General features: G+C 46.2%; 1 protein-coding gene across 2 annotated transcripts in view; it reads left to right on the forward strand.

Annotated features, from left to right (window-relative positions):
- FDPS (farnesyl diphosphate synthase) overlaps positions 1-18,350 on the forward strand; it is a 32,910-nt gene extending 14,560 nt beyond the window's left edge. Inside the window, exons 10-11 of one of the 2 annotated variants that reach the window (XM_068097750.2) lie at positions 6,076-6,210; positions 17,844-18,350. In XM_068097750.2, the coding sequence (XP_067953851.2) occupies positions 6,076-6,210; positions 17,844-18,044 (336 nt within the window). In that variant the 3' untranslated portion in view covers positions 18,045-18,350. The remainder of the gene's footprint in view (positions 1-6,075; positions 6,211-17,843) is intronic. The other variant, XM_068097751.2, reaches the window with a different exon arrangement.
- Positions 18,351-18,661: the final 311 nt, after the last annotated feature.

An 18,661-nucleotide genomic window follows, 5' to 3' on the forward strand; every position in this document is an offset into this window, starting at 1 on the left:
CGGGGGGGGGGGGGGGGGGTTGACTCAGCCTGTCATTGTCATCCTTCTGAGGTCGGCAAATTGAGTACCAGTACACTGGTAATTCCCTGTGTGTCGCAAGAGGCGACCAACAGGGTTGGCGGCAGGAAGGGCATCCGGCCATAAAACATTGATTCAACAAGGGGACCACAGTGCCCGAAAAATGCCAACCCCTGCTCTGCGGGGAAAAATGGCCTCTAACGGTGGTTGGTTGGTTGTTATACATCGTCTGGGATCCACAGGCTCAAAAGCTCAATAAAATGGGTTGGACCTGACATGGCATGCTATACTTTTTGTTTGTGTTTTTTCTATTAATTTGGACATTAAGGTCCGCTGAATGAGAGGTCTGCTCTGCCGGAAGCTTTGCGAAAAAAAATTGTGGCCATTTTTGTATATGCAGCCTTTCTTTTTTGACTGAAAAATGTGAAAGATGTTTTTTTTTCTTAAAATCCTCAGTGGGTTGTGTAGGCTGTCAATAAATGCATCGCAGATACACAGAACACGTGTTGAGACATACACTTACAAAACCTTTCCAAATGATTTAGAATCATTTTTATGCAAAAGCATAAAGCCCCCGATTTTTTTTGCATTTTTTCATTATTTTCATCTTTACTTCATTAGTAATCAACTATGCCCTGAGTTATGACATCAGCCAATGTGTCATTCTTTTCACCAAACATAGTCATTCCACAGTAAACATTCTGAAAATCAAACCAAATCAACGGATCTGTGGTGATTTTATTACCCTTACGCTAAAAAATCCTAGAGACATACCGTATATTTTGCATCATGGTAGTTTATGTCCATTTTATTAAACATCCTGGCCAAGGCATCTTTTTAATTTTAACAGAACCCTGTGCCCCCAAAGAAAATACTTGTAACATAAGAAATACAAAACAGCAAAATAATTTTTTTAACAAAATGTACACAGGATGACAAGCCAATAAAACAATGATTGTTACGCAGCTGAATTTGGATAGATTAGTGACCAGTGTGTAGAAAAAATGAAATGAAACTTTAACTGAACAAAAGAATTGAACATAACAAACTAAAAAATACTGGCAACAACGTCTGTAATATCACATGAAATCAACATTGCACTGAACAAAATAACTTATGTGTAATGCATGTCACTGTCTTCGAGTGTGAGTTCAATCCTTGAACATTTGTTGGGGTCGCCGGTGCAGAGACATGCGATGACACACTTCACATTGGCTCTCGCACAGGAGCATCCTCGGGCACACATGCTTTTCTTGCAGTGACAGTATTTGGTGCGTTTGAATTCTGCAGGTTTTGCCTCCTTTAGCATCATGGTTGCCACCAACTTACCATTGACAAGCTCTCTGCCAAAGTCAGTGGCAGCAGGGTAGGTTGGCTGAAACATGTGTGCTCGCTTGCATACAGCCAACTGATGCAGGGCTCGGCGAAGGTGTAACTGGAAGGCATCTTCGGTAGGTGGAAGGCAACGCATGTCTCCTTTGATGTTACCAAAGAGATGGGCTCGCAGTGCATCCAAATTACCACCGAAGTCACTCCTCTCATACAGTGACCCCATGTATCGCCTAGCTGCTGTCACAACATCTTCCTGAACATCCAGGCTTTCTTCAGCATCACCATATCTGCACAGGGGCAGAAGGTCTGCCAGGTGATCAACGGCAGTTTTGTAGGTGCACCATTTTGCTCTTCTGTAGAGATAGCTCACTGTGTCACATCCAGTCCATCCTTGCAACTGTTTGGCAGACATCCTGGGCAAGGTTGAGAACTTGTTTGTGCTGCTTGGGACTGACTTTCACCTGGCCGTCCTCACCCACCTCTGGGGATGCATCTGTTATCAACCATGCCAGGTGGTTGTACAGGTTGCAGCTCACTCTCCGCGGTGCCTCCAAGTATGATATCTCCAGCTGCAGTGACGGGTCTTCAGTCTCACTTCCAGGCATCTGCTGACTTCCACTGGCTGAAGATGATCTGGCTTCTCTTGCAGCCTTCAGTGCCTGCTTCTCTGCCTTACGTTGGTCCTGGAGTTCCATCCGTATTCTCTTTGCAGTGTTGTAGGAGGAGACTATGGTATCATCAGGTGTCACCTCATTGTCACTTTCTTCTTCATACTCTGCCTCTTCAGCTGTCTCCTTTAGTTCCTTCAACTTGGTGAGCATGCAGCCAATGTTCAATTCTGCAGAGCAAACCAGGCTAGAGCATCCTTTTTGTGGTACAACCATTATCTTACAGTTGCCATCTACTTCTTAGTGCCTTTTAAGGTGGGCTACCAAGGACTGAGATCTGTATGAGTTAACATTGTCAACTCCATGGTTTTCCAGGTATTTACGGAATTCATCCCTCAAAGCTGTAACGAAGAATATGGCACCATCTCTGAAAAGGGGCTCATCCATGCGAGATACCAGTTGGGTCAGTGCAGCATCATATTGAATTGTGTCAGTACTTGTCTTTTCCTGTTTATGAACACGTCTTGTCAGGTAGAAGTTCATGCAGTCCCTGTGGTACCGGAAGTCGCCAGCAATCATATCAGTGTATTTGTTTCCATCAGGACGACGAATCATGCATAGCATATCCTCATCTTCAAGTTTGTTTGCTTTTTTCCAGACTGAATTCTGTCTATCATAAGTGGCGATCAAAAGGAGGGATCCTATCCCCTTTGGTAGTGCGAGCTCTTCCACAAATGAAGCATTCTTCCTTGTATTTGATGGTCTGTGGCATTGAAAACCGTGTTTTTGGAGCACTGCTGTCTGGCTCAGTGGAGAGTCCTGCTTCAGATGAAGTGCCTTCTTGCTTTGCAAATTTTTTATTTCTCTGGTCAACAGTTTTGCGATTTGTGTACTTGGCGCGACACTGCATGCCACACAAGATTCCTTTCCAGAAAGTCACATTGAGGTTCCAGCTCATTCTCAAGTCTGAATGAGACATCGTCCTTTCTGTTGGTTACAGCATATAGGAGTGCAGGATAGCCTTGATCTGTCAGTTTCTGAAGAGGACCAGCGTTACTGTGTCTTCTGACATATTAGGCAAGCAGTATAGTTGGTATCGGGCCGCTCTCTCTTCAGCTACTTGGTTGAGAACTCAGGCTCCATGATTCAGGCTGCAGGTCCTGCAGGGTCTTCAGGTCCTGCAGCAGAAAAAGAAAAAAAAGTCATATGTTTCGGTCAAAAAATAAAGGGTGCATATACAAAAATGGCCACAATTTTTTTTAGCAAGATGAAAATAATGAAAAAATATCGGGGGCGCTTTTGCATAAAAATGATTCTAAATCATTTGGAAAGGTTTTGTAAGTGTATTTCTCAATTTGATGTTGTCAACACATGTGTTCTGTGTATCTGGGATACATTTATTGACAGCCAGTGTTTCCCACAGGTCTGAAATATACTTGTGGTGGTAGCCTATTTGGGGGGGCGAATTTTAGCAGGGGGAGGTGGGGGGGGGAAATTTTAGCGGGGGGTCTGGCGGTCCTCCCCCAGAAAATTTTGAGCGTCAAACACTTATTTTCCTGCATTCTGGTGAAAAATTAGCTAATTTAGCCAGTACAACTTTGCTACATGTTGTTGCGAATGTGTTCTGAATACAGTCGAACGTTAGCCTTGGACAAACACGTGTGCCTGCCTACCTAGCTAGCATACAGGTCTACCAAGCTAGCTAGCTTACAGGTCTACCAAGCGAGCTGGCATACAGGTCTACCAAGCTAGCTAGGTAACGCAGCATACAGTCACGTGAAAAAGTAAGTACACCCCATGTAAAGTTTTGACTTTTTCAACGTATTTCAACATACAGCTATTTGATCTTCATTTCAACAATATTGATAGATAAAGGTGATATAATATAACAAATATCATGATACATTTACATTTTGTCGTCAATTGTATAATTTAAATAAACATAAATGCAAATTTCACATGTGGAAAAAGTAAGTACACCCCTACATTTATCACTACTTCAAATACCTAAAATTAGAATCAGGTGCACCAGCTCAGGTGCAAATGATTAGAACATCGTTAGAGAGGATCTTGGAGGAACCTGTCTTATTTAAACCTCAGACATTTAGTTTGGTTTGCTCTTTGTTGTTGAAGTGTGCGGCGTCACCATGGCTAGATCAAAAGAGCTCTCTGAGGCCTTCAGAAAGAAGGTTATAGATGCCTATGAGTCTGGGAAGGGATTTAAAAAGATCTCCAAACAATTTGAAATCAATCATTCAACTGTCCGGAAGATCATCTACAAGTGGAGAAGATTCCAAACAACTGCCAACTTGGTCAGGCCAGGCTGCCCCAGCAAGTGCAACCCGAGAGCAGACCGCAAGATGCTGAAAGAAGTCTCTAAGGATCCCCAAAATGTCATCATGGGACCTACAGGTAGCTCTTGCCACTATTGATGTCAAAGTGCACGAGTCTACCATTAGAAAGAGGCTGCACAAATTTGATCTACATGGGAGGTGTGCCAGGAGGAAACCTTTGCTGTCCAGAAAGAACATCAGGGCAAGACTAAAGTTTGCCAATGAACACCTAGGCAAAGACCAGCACTTCTGGAACAATGTGCTCCGGACAGATGAGTCAAAGGTAGAGCTATTTGGCCGCAGTACCAGAAGACATGTTTGGCGAAAACCAAAGACAGCATTTGACCACAAGAACCTGATACCAACTGTAAAGCATGGTGGTGGAAATATTATGGTTTGGGGCAGCTTTGCTGCATCAGGGCCTGGGCAGCTCACCATCATAAAATCCACCATGCATTCTTCATTGTACCAGAGGGTGCTTGAGGATAATGTGAGGCCATCTGTCGGAAAGTTAAACTCAACCAAAGGTGGACCCTGCAACATGACAATGACCCTAAACATACCATTAAATCCACCAAGAAAGAAAGAAATGGAGGGTTGAAAAGAAAGAAATGGAGGGTTCTGGAATGGCCAAGTCAAAGCCCGGATCTAAATCCCATCGAGATGTTGTGGGGGGATTTGAAACGAGCTGTGCATGCAAGAAACCCCTCAAACATCGCACAGCTGAAAGAATTCTGCATGGAGGAGTGGGCAAAAATTTCTCCCAGTCGATGTCAGAGACTGGTGGACAGTAATAAGAAATGCCTACTTGAGGTTGTTTCTGCCAAGGGGCAATACCACCTATTAGAGCCAAGGGTGTACTTACTTTATCCACATGTGGAATTTGCATTTATGTTTATTTAAATTATACAATGGACTACAAAATGTAAATGTTTCATGATATTTGTTATATTATATCACCTTTATCTATCAATATTGTTGAAATGAAGATCAAATAGCTGTATGTTGAAATGTGTTGAAAAAGTCAAAACTTTACATGGGGTGTACTTACTTTTTCACGTGACTGTAGTTGCCGCTTGCTTTCATAGAATTCAAGCTTCTATGAAAGTCAAGAAAACAATTACACAATAAGAAGAAAACGAGTTGCTTTACCTCGTCCGTGCTATATCCATCCAAAATATCCACCGTGTCCGCGTCTTGAAAAGCTGTCCAGAGAACCCTCTCGCTCTCTCTCTGTGTTTTGATCTCTGCAGAGCGCGCAATTGTCAGTAGGGGAGGGGGAGGGGTATAGCGAGGGGAGATTGTCCACTAGACTAGTTAATCAATCGCAGGTGTCGTGGGTCACGTCGTTCTCTCAGACGGATGGCTTAATTTTTTTTTTTTAAATTAAAACATTTTATTTTATTTTAGTTTTTTACTTGGGTGGCCGTTAATATACCTGGGCGGCCCGCCAAAGTAAAGTCTATGTGTGGGAAACACCCTACACAACCCACTGAGGATTTTAAGAAAAAAAACATTTTTCACATTTTTCGGTCAAAAAATAAAGGGCGCATATACAAAAATGGCCACAATTTTTTTTAGCAAGGTTTCCGGCAGAGCAGACCTCTCATTCAGCAGACCTTATTGTCCAAATTAATAGGAAAAACACAAACAAAGAGTATAACATGCCATGTCAGGTTCTCTCAAATTTTGGTGACTGGATCCCAGACTATTATGTCATCAACAAATTGTTACGTCCATCAATTCGTCAAATTGTTAATGTGCCTCTCTTATGGAATTTATAGGATGATTACTTGGACTGCTATGGAGAGCCAGAGGTGACTGGAAAAGTTGGAACAGACATTGAGGACAACAAGTGCAGCTGGCTTATCGTTCAGGCCCTCAAAATTATCACTCCAGAGCAGAGAACCCTTCTGGAGGTGAATGAATATCTTCTGACTGACTTCCTGGAAGATAAATCTTCGTGCAATAGCTGATAGTCTATCAGTAACATGAAAACAGCATTTTATGCCTCCACTGACAAAGTCGCCGGAGACATTATGTTTTTGGGCTGTCCGTCCGTGCATCCGTGATCGGTTTTCGTTGCCACCACGATAACTTAAGAACGGCTGAAGTGATCTCAGTCAAACTTGGTACAAGTATGTATAATGAGGTAAAGATTAACGAATTATATTTGGGGTCAAGAGGTCAAAGGTCAGAGGTCCCATTAGGTTTTAAAAAATCTGTTACCGTGCTAACTTGTGGACCAGTGATAGGATTTTGATCAAACTTGGCATAAGTATATATTATGATGCGAAGATGAACTGATTACATTTCAATATCGAAGGTCATGGCAGGGAAAAATGCGATACTTGAGAACAGCTGAAGGGATTAAAATCAATCTTGACACAAGTATTATATTGATGTAATAATGTGGGCATCGGCATATCGGTTGATGTCGCGACGTCGAAGAGTGGCGTTCTAATTTTTCATATCCTCATTAATTACACCCAAGGATTTAACCACATTTGCATAAAATTACCATTCGGTTTATGGTTAAGAATGGGCTAATCATGATATAGTCCGCTACAAGTGAGGTAATTGGTTTATGAAGCTAAATGTGGGTCTAAAGTGACAAACTAGTGCAATATTGTAACTATTCCACATGCAAGTTGTGCCAAGGGTTACTTAGAACTTGAGATTGACTTTATTTGATACAATATAAGTAAGAAGAAAAAACTCACCCCAGGGAGCATGGCACAACTGTGTGTATTGGTACAACAGCACTTTTTTTTTTTTTTTTTTTTTTTTTTTGTATACAATATCGAGGCTCGTGAAAGAGCGAACATTAATCACACAGAAAGACAAACCGACAAACCGACACAAAACAAATAACATCGGGAGCGGTAGACAAGATGGGGAGAGAGGGGGAAGGACACAAACACAACATTTGAGAGCAGGGACCGAGAGACATCGAGAGATCTGTGGGAGGGAGAGGGCTTTGGGGGGGAGGCATGGGAAGGGGGGGGGGGGGGGAGAGGTATAAAACATATGGACACTGCCAGGACTTCCAGGAAAGAAGTTGGAATTTCAAACAAGGTGGATCTGGGGTGAATTAGTGGGGGTAGAAAAGATCAAGGTTTTGGATGGGGGAAGATAAGAGATGGTGCTGAACAGCTGTTTTAAAGACCTGGAGGGAGGAGTGGGATTGAAGGGAGTGTGGGAGTTTGTTCCAGAGGCGGGAGAAAAGAGGAATGAAAGAGTGAAGGTGAGCAGAGAGCCGAGATTTCGACAGTTTAACCATCAGAGGGTTGCTGGCAGATCTTGTGCGACCTGTCGGAATATTTGGGGGACAGAGCACAGAGAGAGCTGGGGGAGCAAGGCCGGAGAGGAGTCGGTAGAAGACAGAAAGACCACCTACCTGCCTGCGGTGAGTGAGTGAAAGGCCCTCAGAGATAGCTTCATCGCGGGAGATTCCAATGATTCTGAAAGCTTTGGTTTCAACAGCGTGAAGCCGAGCTAGGTGTGAGGCAGGAGGAGCACCAGCCCATAGGGGAGAACAGTATTCCATTGAGCTGCGGATGAAAGCCTTGTATATGGTGAGGAGCTCAGGTGTGCCTAGGAAGGACTTCGCACGACGGAGGATCCCCAGTCGGCGACTGGCTTTGGAGGCCAGCTTGGAAATGTGGCTTTTCCCAGAAAGATCATGGCAGATAGTGAGACCCAAAAGCTTGAGCGACAGAACTTCTTGGAGAGGATTGTTGAGAAAGTAGATGGGAGGGTTGTCCAGTCGATCTTTTCGAAGAGACATAGTAAGAGTGTGAAATTTGTCAGGATTGAAAGACATGTTCCACTTGTTTGACCAGTCTGTGATTTTGTCCAGGTCTTCAGAGAGTGAGGAGGCTGCAGACTGCCGATCTGAGGGAAGAGGAATGGAGCGGCAGAGAGTGGAGTCATCAGCAAAGAGATAGAGAGGATTTTCCAGAGAGTCGGAGAGATCATTGATGAAGACCAGAAAAAGCACAGGGCCCAGCACACTGCCTTGGGGAACGCCAGCCTGAACAGGAAGGGGAGATGAGAGAAATCCATTCAGGGCCACACGTTGACTACGACCAGAGAGGAAGACCGCAAGCCATGCATGGAGATTTCCATGGATACCATAGGAGGAGAGTTTGGTGAGCAGAGCTGGGTGCCAGACCGTATCGAAGGCACGTGATATGTCAAGGGAGACACCTCTGATTTCCTGTTTGGCATTGAGGACCTCCATCCATTGTTGAGACAGCAGAAGCAGCATGTCCAGAGTAGAGTGACCTGGTCTGAAACCAAATTGATGATCAGAGATCAAGCCATTGGAGAAGAGGAAAGATTTCATATCCGAAGCAATGATGGATTCCATGACTTTGCTGATAATTGGGAGCAGGCTGATTGGTCTGTAGTTGCAAGGATCTGTTTTTGTACCTTTTTAATGTAAAGCGGTAATGTTTGCTGATTTCCAGGATGCTGGCAGATGACCTTGAGCAAAAGATAGGGTGAAAAGAACAGAGAGAGGGTGAGATAGAGCGGCAGAGCAGGATTTTAGGACCCGTGGGCTGATGCCGTCTGGTCCAGTTGCAGAATCAGAGTCGAGGTTAGACAAAAACTTCTCCAGCTTGTCAGGAGAGAAGGACACAGAGTCAAGGAGCAGTTGGGTTCGACTGGGAAAGGTGGGAACAGAGAGAGATGGGTTTGGGACTAAAGATTTTGAGGCAAACACAGAGTTGAGGCATTCGGCTTTGTCACGTGCGATGTCAACTGTGTGGCCATTTGAGGTAAGGGAGGGGATGGAGGGGGAAAAAACACCAGAAACGGATTTGACCAGACGCCACCAGGATTTGGAGGAAGGAGACAGGTTTGAGAGTTCATTCTTGAGTGAGGAGAGATAGTGCTTCCTGGCACTCCTGAGGGTAGACACACACTTGTTCCGAGCTTGGTGGAAGGAACTGAGATTGCCTTCAGTTGGATTAGCCTTCCAAGAGGCAAAGGCAAGTTGTTTCAGGGCAACTGCCTCACCACAAGATTCAGTGTACCATGGATGGGAGGAAGGGTAAGACAACTGAAGACGAGATGGGATAAATCTGTGCATGAGAGAGATCGGTTTGCTTTGGAAGAATTCCCAGGAAGAATTGATGTCAGAGGCAGTGAAGATGGGAGACCAATCCAGACGATTGATGCCAGACTCGTCCCAGTCGGCCTGAGTGAAATGCCAGACTCGTCGACGCTGAGGAGGCTCTCTGAGAATGGCCAGAGAGATGTCCACTTTGACAAGCACATGATCAGAAGAACCGATTGGAGCAGAAGAAGAGCAGCAGACATTAGCAGGGAAGTTTGTCATAACCAAGTCTAGAAGAAAAGATACTCCATTGGCTGAGATCTGGGTCGGGAAATTGACAGATTGTGTCAATTCCAGTGAGTCACAGAAGTCCTTTGCTGAGGTGCCATTACTGGTGAGAGAGGAACCCACACCCAACCAGGTGGCATGATGACAGTTGAAGTCACCACATATGAGGAAGAGAGAGTTGGGATGAGTGGATAGACGTTGGTCCATGTTGTCAGACAGTGAAATGTAAATGGAGTCATCACTGTTTGGGGGATGGTGCAGAACACATATGAACAAAAGGTGGGAGCGGAGAGGAAGCCATAGCCAGAGGTACTCCTGGGGGTGAGGAGGAGAGAGGGCAGTGCAAGGAGAGTGAGGAAGATAGTTTTTGATAAAGATAGCCACCCCACCACCAGGACGAGGCTCAGGTCTATCATACCGGAGGAGGGAGTAACCAGGAAGAGATTTTTTTTTTTTTTTTTTTTTTTGTATACTGAATCGAGGCTCGTGAAAGAGCTGACATTTACTTCACAAACAAAATACATCACAATTCACATTCACAATCAACCAGACAAACAAAATATATAAAAAGAGGGAGCGGAAGACAAGAGAATGGGAAGCACACAAACACTTGAGAGCACACAACATTTAAGAGCAGGGAGATGTGTGGGAGGGAGAGGGCTTGGGGGGAGGAGGCGTGGGAAGGAGGGGGGGGGGGGGGGTGGGAGAAGTATAAAACAAAAGGACACCAAGGACTTCCAGGACAGAAGTTGGTATTTCAAAAAGTGGAATTGGGGTGAAATTATCGGGGATAGAAAAGATCAAGGTTTTGGATGGGGGAAGATAAGAGATGGTGGTGAACAGCTGTTTTAAAGACTTGGAGGGTGGAGTGGGATTGAAGAGAGTGAGGGAGTTTGTTCCAGAGGTGAGAGAAAAGAGGAATGAAGGAGTGAAGGTGAGCAGAGAGTCTTGATTTTGGCAGTTTAACCATAAGAGGGTTGCAGGCAGATCTTTTGCGACCTGTAGGAATATTTGAGGGACAGAGCCCAGAGAGAGCTGGGGGGGGCAAGGCCAGAAAGGAGTCGGTAGAAGACGGAAAGACCACCAACCTGCCTGCGGTGAGTGAGTGAGAGGCCCTTGGAGTTAGCTTCATCGCGAGAGATTCCAATGATTCTGAATGCTTTGCTTTCAACAGCGTGACGACGAGCTAGGTGTGAGGCAGGAGCACCAGCCCAGAGGGGAGAGCAGTATTCCATTGAGCTGCGGATAAAAGCCTTGTACGTGGTGAGGAGCTCAGGTGTGCCAAGGAAGGACTTCGCACGACGGAGGATGCCCAGTCGGCGACTGGCTTTGGAGGCCAGATTTGAAATGTGGTTTTCCCAGGAAAGATCATGGCAGATAGTGAGACCCAAAAGTTTGAGTGACAGAACTTCTTGGAGAGGATTATTCAGAAAGTAGATGGGAGGGTTGTCCAGTCGGTCTTTTCGGAGAGACATCGTAAGAGTGTGAGATTTGTCAGGATTGAAAGACATGTTCCACTTGTTTGCCCAGTCTGTGATTTTGTCCAGGTCTGCAGAGAATGAGGAGGCTGCAGACTGCCGATCTGAGGGATGAAGAATGGAGCGACAGAGAGTAGAGTCATCAGCAAAGAGATAGAGAGGATTTTCAAGAGAGTCGGAGAGATCATTGATGAAGACCAGAAAAAGCACAGGGCCCAGAACACTGCCTTGGGGAACTCCAGCCTGAACAGGAAGAGGAGATGAGAGAAACCCATTCAGGGCCACACGTTGACTACGACTAGAGAGGAAGTCCGCCAGCCATGCGTGGAGATTTCCATGGATACCAACAGAGGAGAGTTTGGTGAGCAGAGCGGGGTGCCAGACCGTATCGAAGGCACGTGATATGTCAAGGGAGACAGCTCTAATTTCCTGTTTGGCATTGAGGACCTCCATCCATTGCTGAGAAAGCAGTAGCAGCATGTCCAGAGTAGAGTGACCAGGTCTGAAACCAAATTGCTGATCAGAGATCAAGCCATTGGAGAAGAGGAAAGATTTCATATCTGAAGCAATGATGGATTCCATGACTTTACTGATAATTGAGAGAAGGCTGATTGGTCTGTAGTTGCTGGGATCTGTTTTTGCACCTTTTTTGTGCAAAGCGGTGATGTTGGCAGATTTCCAAGCAGATGGCAGATGACCTTGAGCAAAAGAGAGTGTGAAGAGAACAGAGAGAGGGAGTGAAAGAGCGGAAGAACAAGATTTTAGGACCCGTGGGCTGATGCCGTCAGGTCCAGTTGCAGAATCAGAGTCGAGGGTTGACAGAAACTTTTCCACCTCGTCAGGAGGAAAGGACACAGAGTACAGGAGCAGCTGGGTACGACTGGGTACGGTGGGTACAGAGAGGGATGGGTTTGGGACACAAGATTTAGAGGCAAACACAGAGTTGAGGCTTTCAGCTTTCTCACGCGCGGAGTCAGCCGTGTGGCCGTTTGAAGTGAGGGAGGGGATGGAGGGGGAACAAACGCCAGAAACAGATTTGACCAGACGCCACCAAGATTTGGAAGAGGGAGACAGATAGAGTTCTCTCCTGAGAATGGAGAGATATTGTTTCCTGGCTCTCCTGAGGGTGGACACACACTTGTTTCGGGCTTTGTGAAAGGAAATGAGATTTCCTTCCATTGGATTTGCTTTCCAGGAGACGAAAGCAAGTTGTTTCTGGGCAATAGCCTCACCACAAGATTCCGTGTACCATGGACGGGAGGAAGGGGTATGACAACTGAAGACGAGATGGGATAAATTTGTGCATGAGAGAGAGCAGTTTACTTTGGAAGAATTCCCAGGATGAGTTGATGTCAGAGGCGGTAGAGATGGGAGACCAGTCCAGATGATTGATGGCTGCTTGAAGACCATGCCAGTTGGCCTGAGTGAAATGCCAGACTCGTCTACGCTGAGGAGGCTCTCTGAGAATGGTCAGAGAGATGTCCACTTTAACAAGCACATGATCAGATGAGCCGATTGGAGCAGAAGAAGAGCAGCAGACATTTTCAGGGAAGGTAGTCATAACCAAGTCCAGAAGAGAAGATGCTCCGTTGATTGAGATCCGGGTCGGGAAATTGACAGATTGTGTCAGTCCCAGTGAGTCACAGAAGTCCTTTGCTGAAGAGCCATGGCTGGTGAGAGAGGTAACCACACCCAGCCAACTGGCATGGTCACAATTGAAATCACCACATATGAGGAAGAGAGAGTTGGGATGGGTAGATAGAAGTTGGTCCATGTTATCAGACAGCGAGATGTAGATGGAGTCATCACTGTTTGGTGGATGGTACAACACACATATGAACAAAAGGTGGGAGCGAAGGGGAAGCCGTAGCCAAAGGTATTCCTGGGGGTGAGGTGGAGAGAGGGCAGTGCAGGGTGAGTGAGGAAGAGAGTTTTTTATAAAGATAGCAACCCCCCCTCCAGGACGAGGCTCAGGTCTATCATACCGGAGGAGGGAGTAACCTGGGAGAGATGCCAAGGAATCGGAGACATCATGAAGGAGGAAGGTTTCTGTTAAGCAGATCACGTCTGGTTTGTCAGAACCAACCTGTATGGAGAGATCAGTCACGTTTGAGCGAAGGCCCCGGATGTTTGAGGTCCATACTGTTAAAGAAGAGGAAGGGGGAGCATCGGATACAGAACAGGGGGGGGGGGGGAGCGGTAGGGTATGATGTGGAAGAGGAGGAAGAGGTAGGGAGAGCTGTTGAAGGTGTGTCGGAGATTTCAGAACAGCTTGGAGAAAGGGAAGAATGGGGCGGACAAAAGGTTTGATGGTGATTGGGTGAGGCGCAGTGAGGTGTTGTTTGAGGAAGGCGAAGAGTGAGGCAGAAGGTTGAGGGAGATGAAGGTGTGAGTTGGAAGGGGGAAGAAGCGGGGAGGACGCTTTGAGGAGGAGGGGTGAGAGGGGAGTCTAGGAGGGGAGGAGTGAGGGAGGGTCTCAGAGGGGAGGGGTGTGGGGGGAGTTTAGGAGGGAAGGGGCAAGGGGGGAGATCTGAAAGGGATGGGTGATGGGGAAGATTTGGAGGGGAGGGGCAAGGGGGAAGATTTGAAAGGGATGGGTGATGGGGAAGATTTGGAGGGGCGGGGTGAGATTGGATTTTGAAAAATGTACGATTAATGGGAAACGAACATTTCTTGCAAAATGAGTTTCTTGCGACCTTCGAGTCAAAAATACGTTTGAGGACGCTGAAGGATGGGTGGAGTTCTGGAGAATTTAGGGAATGAATGAAAGAGGCACTGTAGCTGTAAGAGATGGAATTTTTTTTTGGAATGAATAGATTTGGTGAGCAAGTAGAAAGCATCCTTTTATAGAACAAGAAGAAAAAGGTGTTATAGAATATGACAGAATACCATTCTTCAGGGGACAGATGAAACATTTTTTAATGACGTGAACAGTGAACACGTGATCACGAACAACGTGGTCAAAGAACGAACGAACAAATAAGAACGAAACGGATAAGAACGGAGAAGGGAATATATATTATTATTATTATTATTATTATTTTTTTTGAGTTGGGATGAAAACAGAGACAGAGACCGAACGTGGAACGTGAAAAATAGAGACCGAAAGGAATTGCGAGCGCAATCGAAGAACCCGCTGAGACAGAAACAAAGCCTCAAGCCAAGGTCAGACACGGTATCCTCCTAGTACTACACGAGGCGTCAGAATATGCGACACGAACTGTACCGACGATTCTGTACACAGGTATGAAAAACCAACACCAAGAATACTTTTAGAGACGCACCAATAGTTACATACACACCGAAAGAAAGATAAAGTTTCGACATGTGGTAAAGCCTGTATTACGACAAAAACACAATTGTGAAAAGATATTCAGGAATCAGAGACATCTTGAAGGAGGAAAGTCTCTGTTAAGCAGATCAAGTCTGGATTGTCAGAAGCAACCTGTATGGAGAGATCAGTCAGGTTTGAGCGAAGGCCCCGGATGTTTGAGGTCCATACCGTTAATGAAGAGAGAGGGGGAGCATCAGGTACAGGACAGGGGAGGGGAGGAGTAGGGTAAGATGAAGGATGAGAGGGGGAGGTAGGGAGAGCAGTTGATAGTGTGTCAGAGATTACAGAAGAGTTCCAAGAAAGGAAAGGATGAGGAGGATGAAAGGTTTGATGGTGAAGGGATGAGGCACAGTGAGGGGTTGTTTGAGGGGGGGCAGAGGAAAGTAGAAGGTTGGGGGGGGGGGTGGAGGTATGAGATAGAAGGGAGACGAAGTGGGGAGGAGGTAGCTTTGAGGAGGAGGAGGGAGAATTGGAGAGGAATGGTATGGGGGGAGATTTGAATGGGAGGGGTTGGGGGGGACTTTTGAAGGGGAGGAGTGAGGGGGGAGTTTAGGAGGGGAGGGGCAAGGGGGGAGTTTAGGAGGGGAGGGGCAAGGGGGGAGTTCAGGAGTGGAGGGGCAAGGGGGGATTTGGAGGGGAGGGGCAAGGGGGGAGTTTAGGAGGGGAAGGGCAAGGGGGGAGTTCAGGAGTGGAGGGGCAAGGGGGGAGTTTAAGAGTGGAGGGGCAAGGGGGGAGTTTAGGAGTGTAGGTTCAAGGGGGGGGATTTGGAAGGAAGGGGAAAGAGGGGAGGTTTAGAAAGTGGATGATTAATGAAAGACGAACATTGATAACAAATTGGGTTTGTTGTGATTTTCAAGTCAGCAATCCGATTAAGAACGATGGAGGAGGGATGGAATGAATGTGAATTTAGACCATGTAGTGAGGGAGATGTATAAGATATTGAATTTCTTTTTTTTGAAGTGGAATGAGTTGGAGAGGAAATTGAGAAAAGCCTTTTAAATAGGAAGAAAAACAGCGTGTTGTAATATACCACTGAATAAAACACTGAAGGGGAAAGGTTAAACATATTTAAATAATATTTAAACAGAACCGTGAACAATCTTATATGCACAAAATACCAACGGGGGGAGAGCCGAGAGGGACCACCACGAGTCACGTGAACAGGGCAAAAGGTGGATGGCAAGGAGATAATGGGGGCGGGGCGAACAGCACACCTGGACAGAAAGTACAGGATGAGACAACAGCACACGTGGAGAAAGGAAAATAAATGTTTTTGGTTTGTTTTTTTTGGGGGGGGGGGGAGGGGGGTGAGGATTTAAAACGTTACACAAAGAGTATTATGTTCGGTGTAGAAGGGAAAAAACTAAGAGCCAAGCAAAACACGATGTTGGGGACTTAAGTTAACAAACACGATGGGGGTACAAGGCCGCACACGAGGAGCAGAACACGATGAATTAATTACGAGTTACAGGAAATTCAAACCAAAACTAACTATAAACAAACAATAACGCATGGCCGATAAAATAACGAGTTGAAATTTGACAAACACACGAATGAAAAAATAACCGCTTTGGATGCCCGGAGAGAACCAGGCCTCAAGGTCGGAAGCTTCAACAACTAGGCCGCGTGGCACGAAATACTCGACTATTTTTTACAGGTATGAAAGATTAACACCGATAAATCTTCCGAGGGACGCGCAAAAGGTACACACACGTAAGATAAATACAGTTTCGACAAAAATACAAATGTGACAATTACTCAACTTCGAGCGTGCGTGAAGATCGTGGAACAGCTTCGAAAAACCGTGACAGCCCCGACAAGATCTCTCGAGATCTCCGATCTCACACACACACACACACACACACACACACACGCACACACACACACACACACACACACACACACACATACACACACACACACACACACGTGCTCTTGCAGAGTAAGTTAACATCCTTCATGGTCATAAGGATAATAGAATATCTTGTATTATTTTGTGATAAATTGCAATTTGAATTTTATTTTCAGAAATCTATATGTATAGCTGGCTTATAGATAGTTATTAACTTCCTGGTAGGCAATCTCCATTTGTATGATCACTCATGACATTATGATAGCAGAAGGGTCCCTACGGTTTGCATATACACAAGCTCTTCACCATTGTTATCATGGCCTATAGTTGAGCAGTAGTCTAGAGAAACAGGGAAGGGTGAGAGAGAAGCTTTATCCGGTTTCCATTTTGCATAAAAGGTGGTAGTAAATTACAATTTTGAAGTTCACAAGGCTTTTTGAGCCAACCAAAACCATTTTAAAGTTCCATTCCTTTTGAGTCGAGGGTACAATGTAAATGGTTGATGTACTTGGGCTGAAATTTAGCAAGTGCTATGGTATGCGGCTTAAATGGTGTTAATTGAGGCTTCAGAAAGATGTAGCTCTTGTAACATTTTCCTACACGGAATAGATATGTATATAAGAATAAAATTGTGTGTGTGTGTGTGTGTGTGTGTGTGTGTGTGTGTGTGTGTGTCTGTCAGTCAGTCGGTCGGTCGGTCGGTCGGTCGGTCGGTCGGTCGGTCGGTCGGTCGGTCGGTCGGTCGGTCGGTCGGTCGGTCGGTCGGTCGGTCGGTCGGTCGGCTCGGTCGGTCGGTCGGTCGGTCGGTCGGTCGGTCGGTCGGTCGGTCGGTCGGTCGGTCGGTCGGTCGGTCGGTCGGTCGGTCGGTCGGTCGGTCGGTCGGTCGGTCGGTCGGTCGGTCGGTCGGTCGGTCGGTCGGTCGGTCGGTCGGTCGGTCGGTCGGTCGGTCGGTCGGTCGGTCGGTCGGTCGGTCGGTCGGTCGGTCGGTCGGTCGGTCGGTCGGTCGGTCGGTCGGTCGGTCGGTCGGTCGGTCGGTCGGTCGGTCGGTCGGTCGGTCGGTCGGTCGGTCGGTCGGTCGGTCGGTCGGTCGGTCGGTCGGTCGGTCGGTCGGTCGGTCGGTCGGTCGGTCGGTCGGTCGGTCGGTCGGTCGGTCGGTCGGTCGGTCGGTCGGTCGGTCGGTCGGTCGGTCGGTCGGTCGGTCGGTCGGTCGGTCGGTCGGTCGGTCGGTCGGTCGGTCGGTCGGTCGGTCGGTCAGTCATGTTTTTGTGGCATTCTAATGGAGCTTTCTGTTGTAGAATGTGATGCACCAAATTGATCATTATGATCTCCTGAATTTATTAGGGATTCCCTCGTCCCCTCGCTCCCCTTCCCCTCCCATCCCCCAATCCCCTCTCATTCCCTCCCCTATCCACCCTCCCCCCTTTTCCTCCCCTCCTCACCCTCTCTTCCCACTCACCTTCCCCCTCACATTTTGATCTCTCCAATTGAAGCAAGGCAATGTGTTTAAGTTGTACTACTTTTCTCACAAACAGGAGAACTATGGATGTCAAGATCCTGCGAAGGTTGCTTGTGTTAAAGCTGTGTATACAGAACTTAACCTTCAGACAGTGTATCAGCAATACGAGGACAAGAGCTACGCTCGGCTCATGTCATTGATTGACAACCACTCGACCAGCCTCCCCAAGGTGATTTTCCTGGAACTTGCACAAAGGCTTTACAAGCGACAAAAATGAGTTTGTTTGATTTAATACTCCTTGAAGGTTGTCGGTGTAGGGGCCCATTTCTGGCCTGAACTTGAATGTCATTGTCATCTTTTTTCTTTTTCTTTTTTTTCTTTTTTTTTGCTTCGTGATTATGAATAACTGTACCTCAAAGCCCCAACTTTGAGGTACAGTTATTCATATTCCGTTATCTTATGGCTAGTCATTCTAGCAGACTTAGTATTATACATCTGTGTTTATCACCTGGCTGTTTGCTTGTTAGGGAGCATTTTGGGAATTGCCAATAAACATGACGATGTTCCTGTCCAAAATGATGCAGAGGATCGTCCTTGTCGTGCAATATGTCGATTTTAGGGCTGACATTCTCTGACCAGAAAATGGAAGATATTTGGCACTAGCCACTGTTTGAAGAACTATCAGACACACATTTGTTTAAATTTGTACCTAAATATTTGCACAAGATGTATTGTCAGAAGGAACACAAGATGGCCATTCATTAACACGCATGACTCCCCCCTTGAATGACTGAGTGTTCTGATGTGTCAAATGAAAATCCATTGTTGTGAAGATGGATGGTCTGCACACCTTAATTGAAGCAAAGCTGACATAACAATGACAGAACGAGATGG

This window comes from Myxine glutinosa, chromosome 2 (assembly GCF_964187855.1).
Source record: "Myxine glutinosa chromosome 2, kmMyxGlut1.1, whole genome shotgun sequence".
Lineage (NCBI taxonomy): Eukaryota > Metazoa > Chordata > Myxini > Myxiniformes > Myxinidae > Myxine > Myxine glutinosa.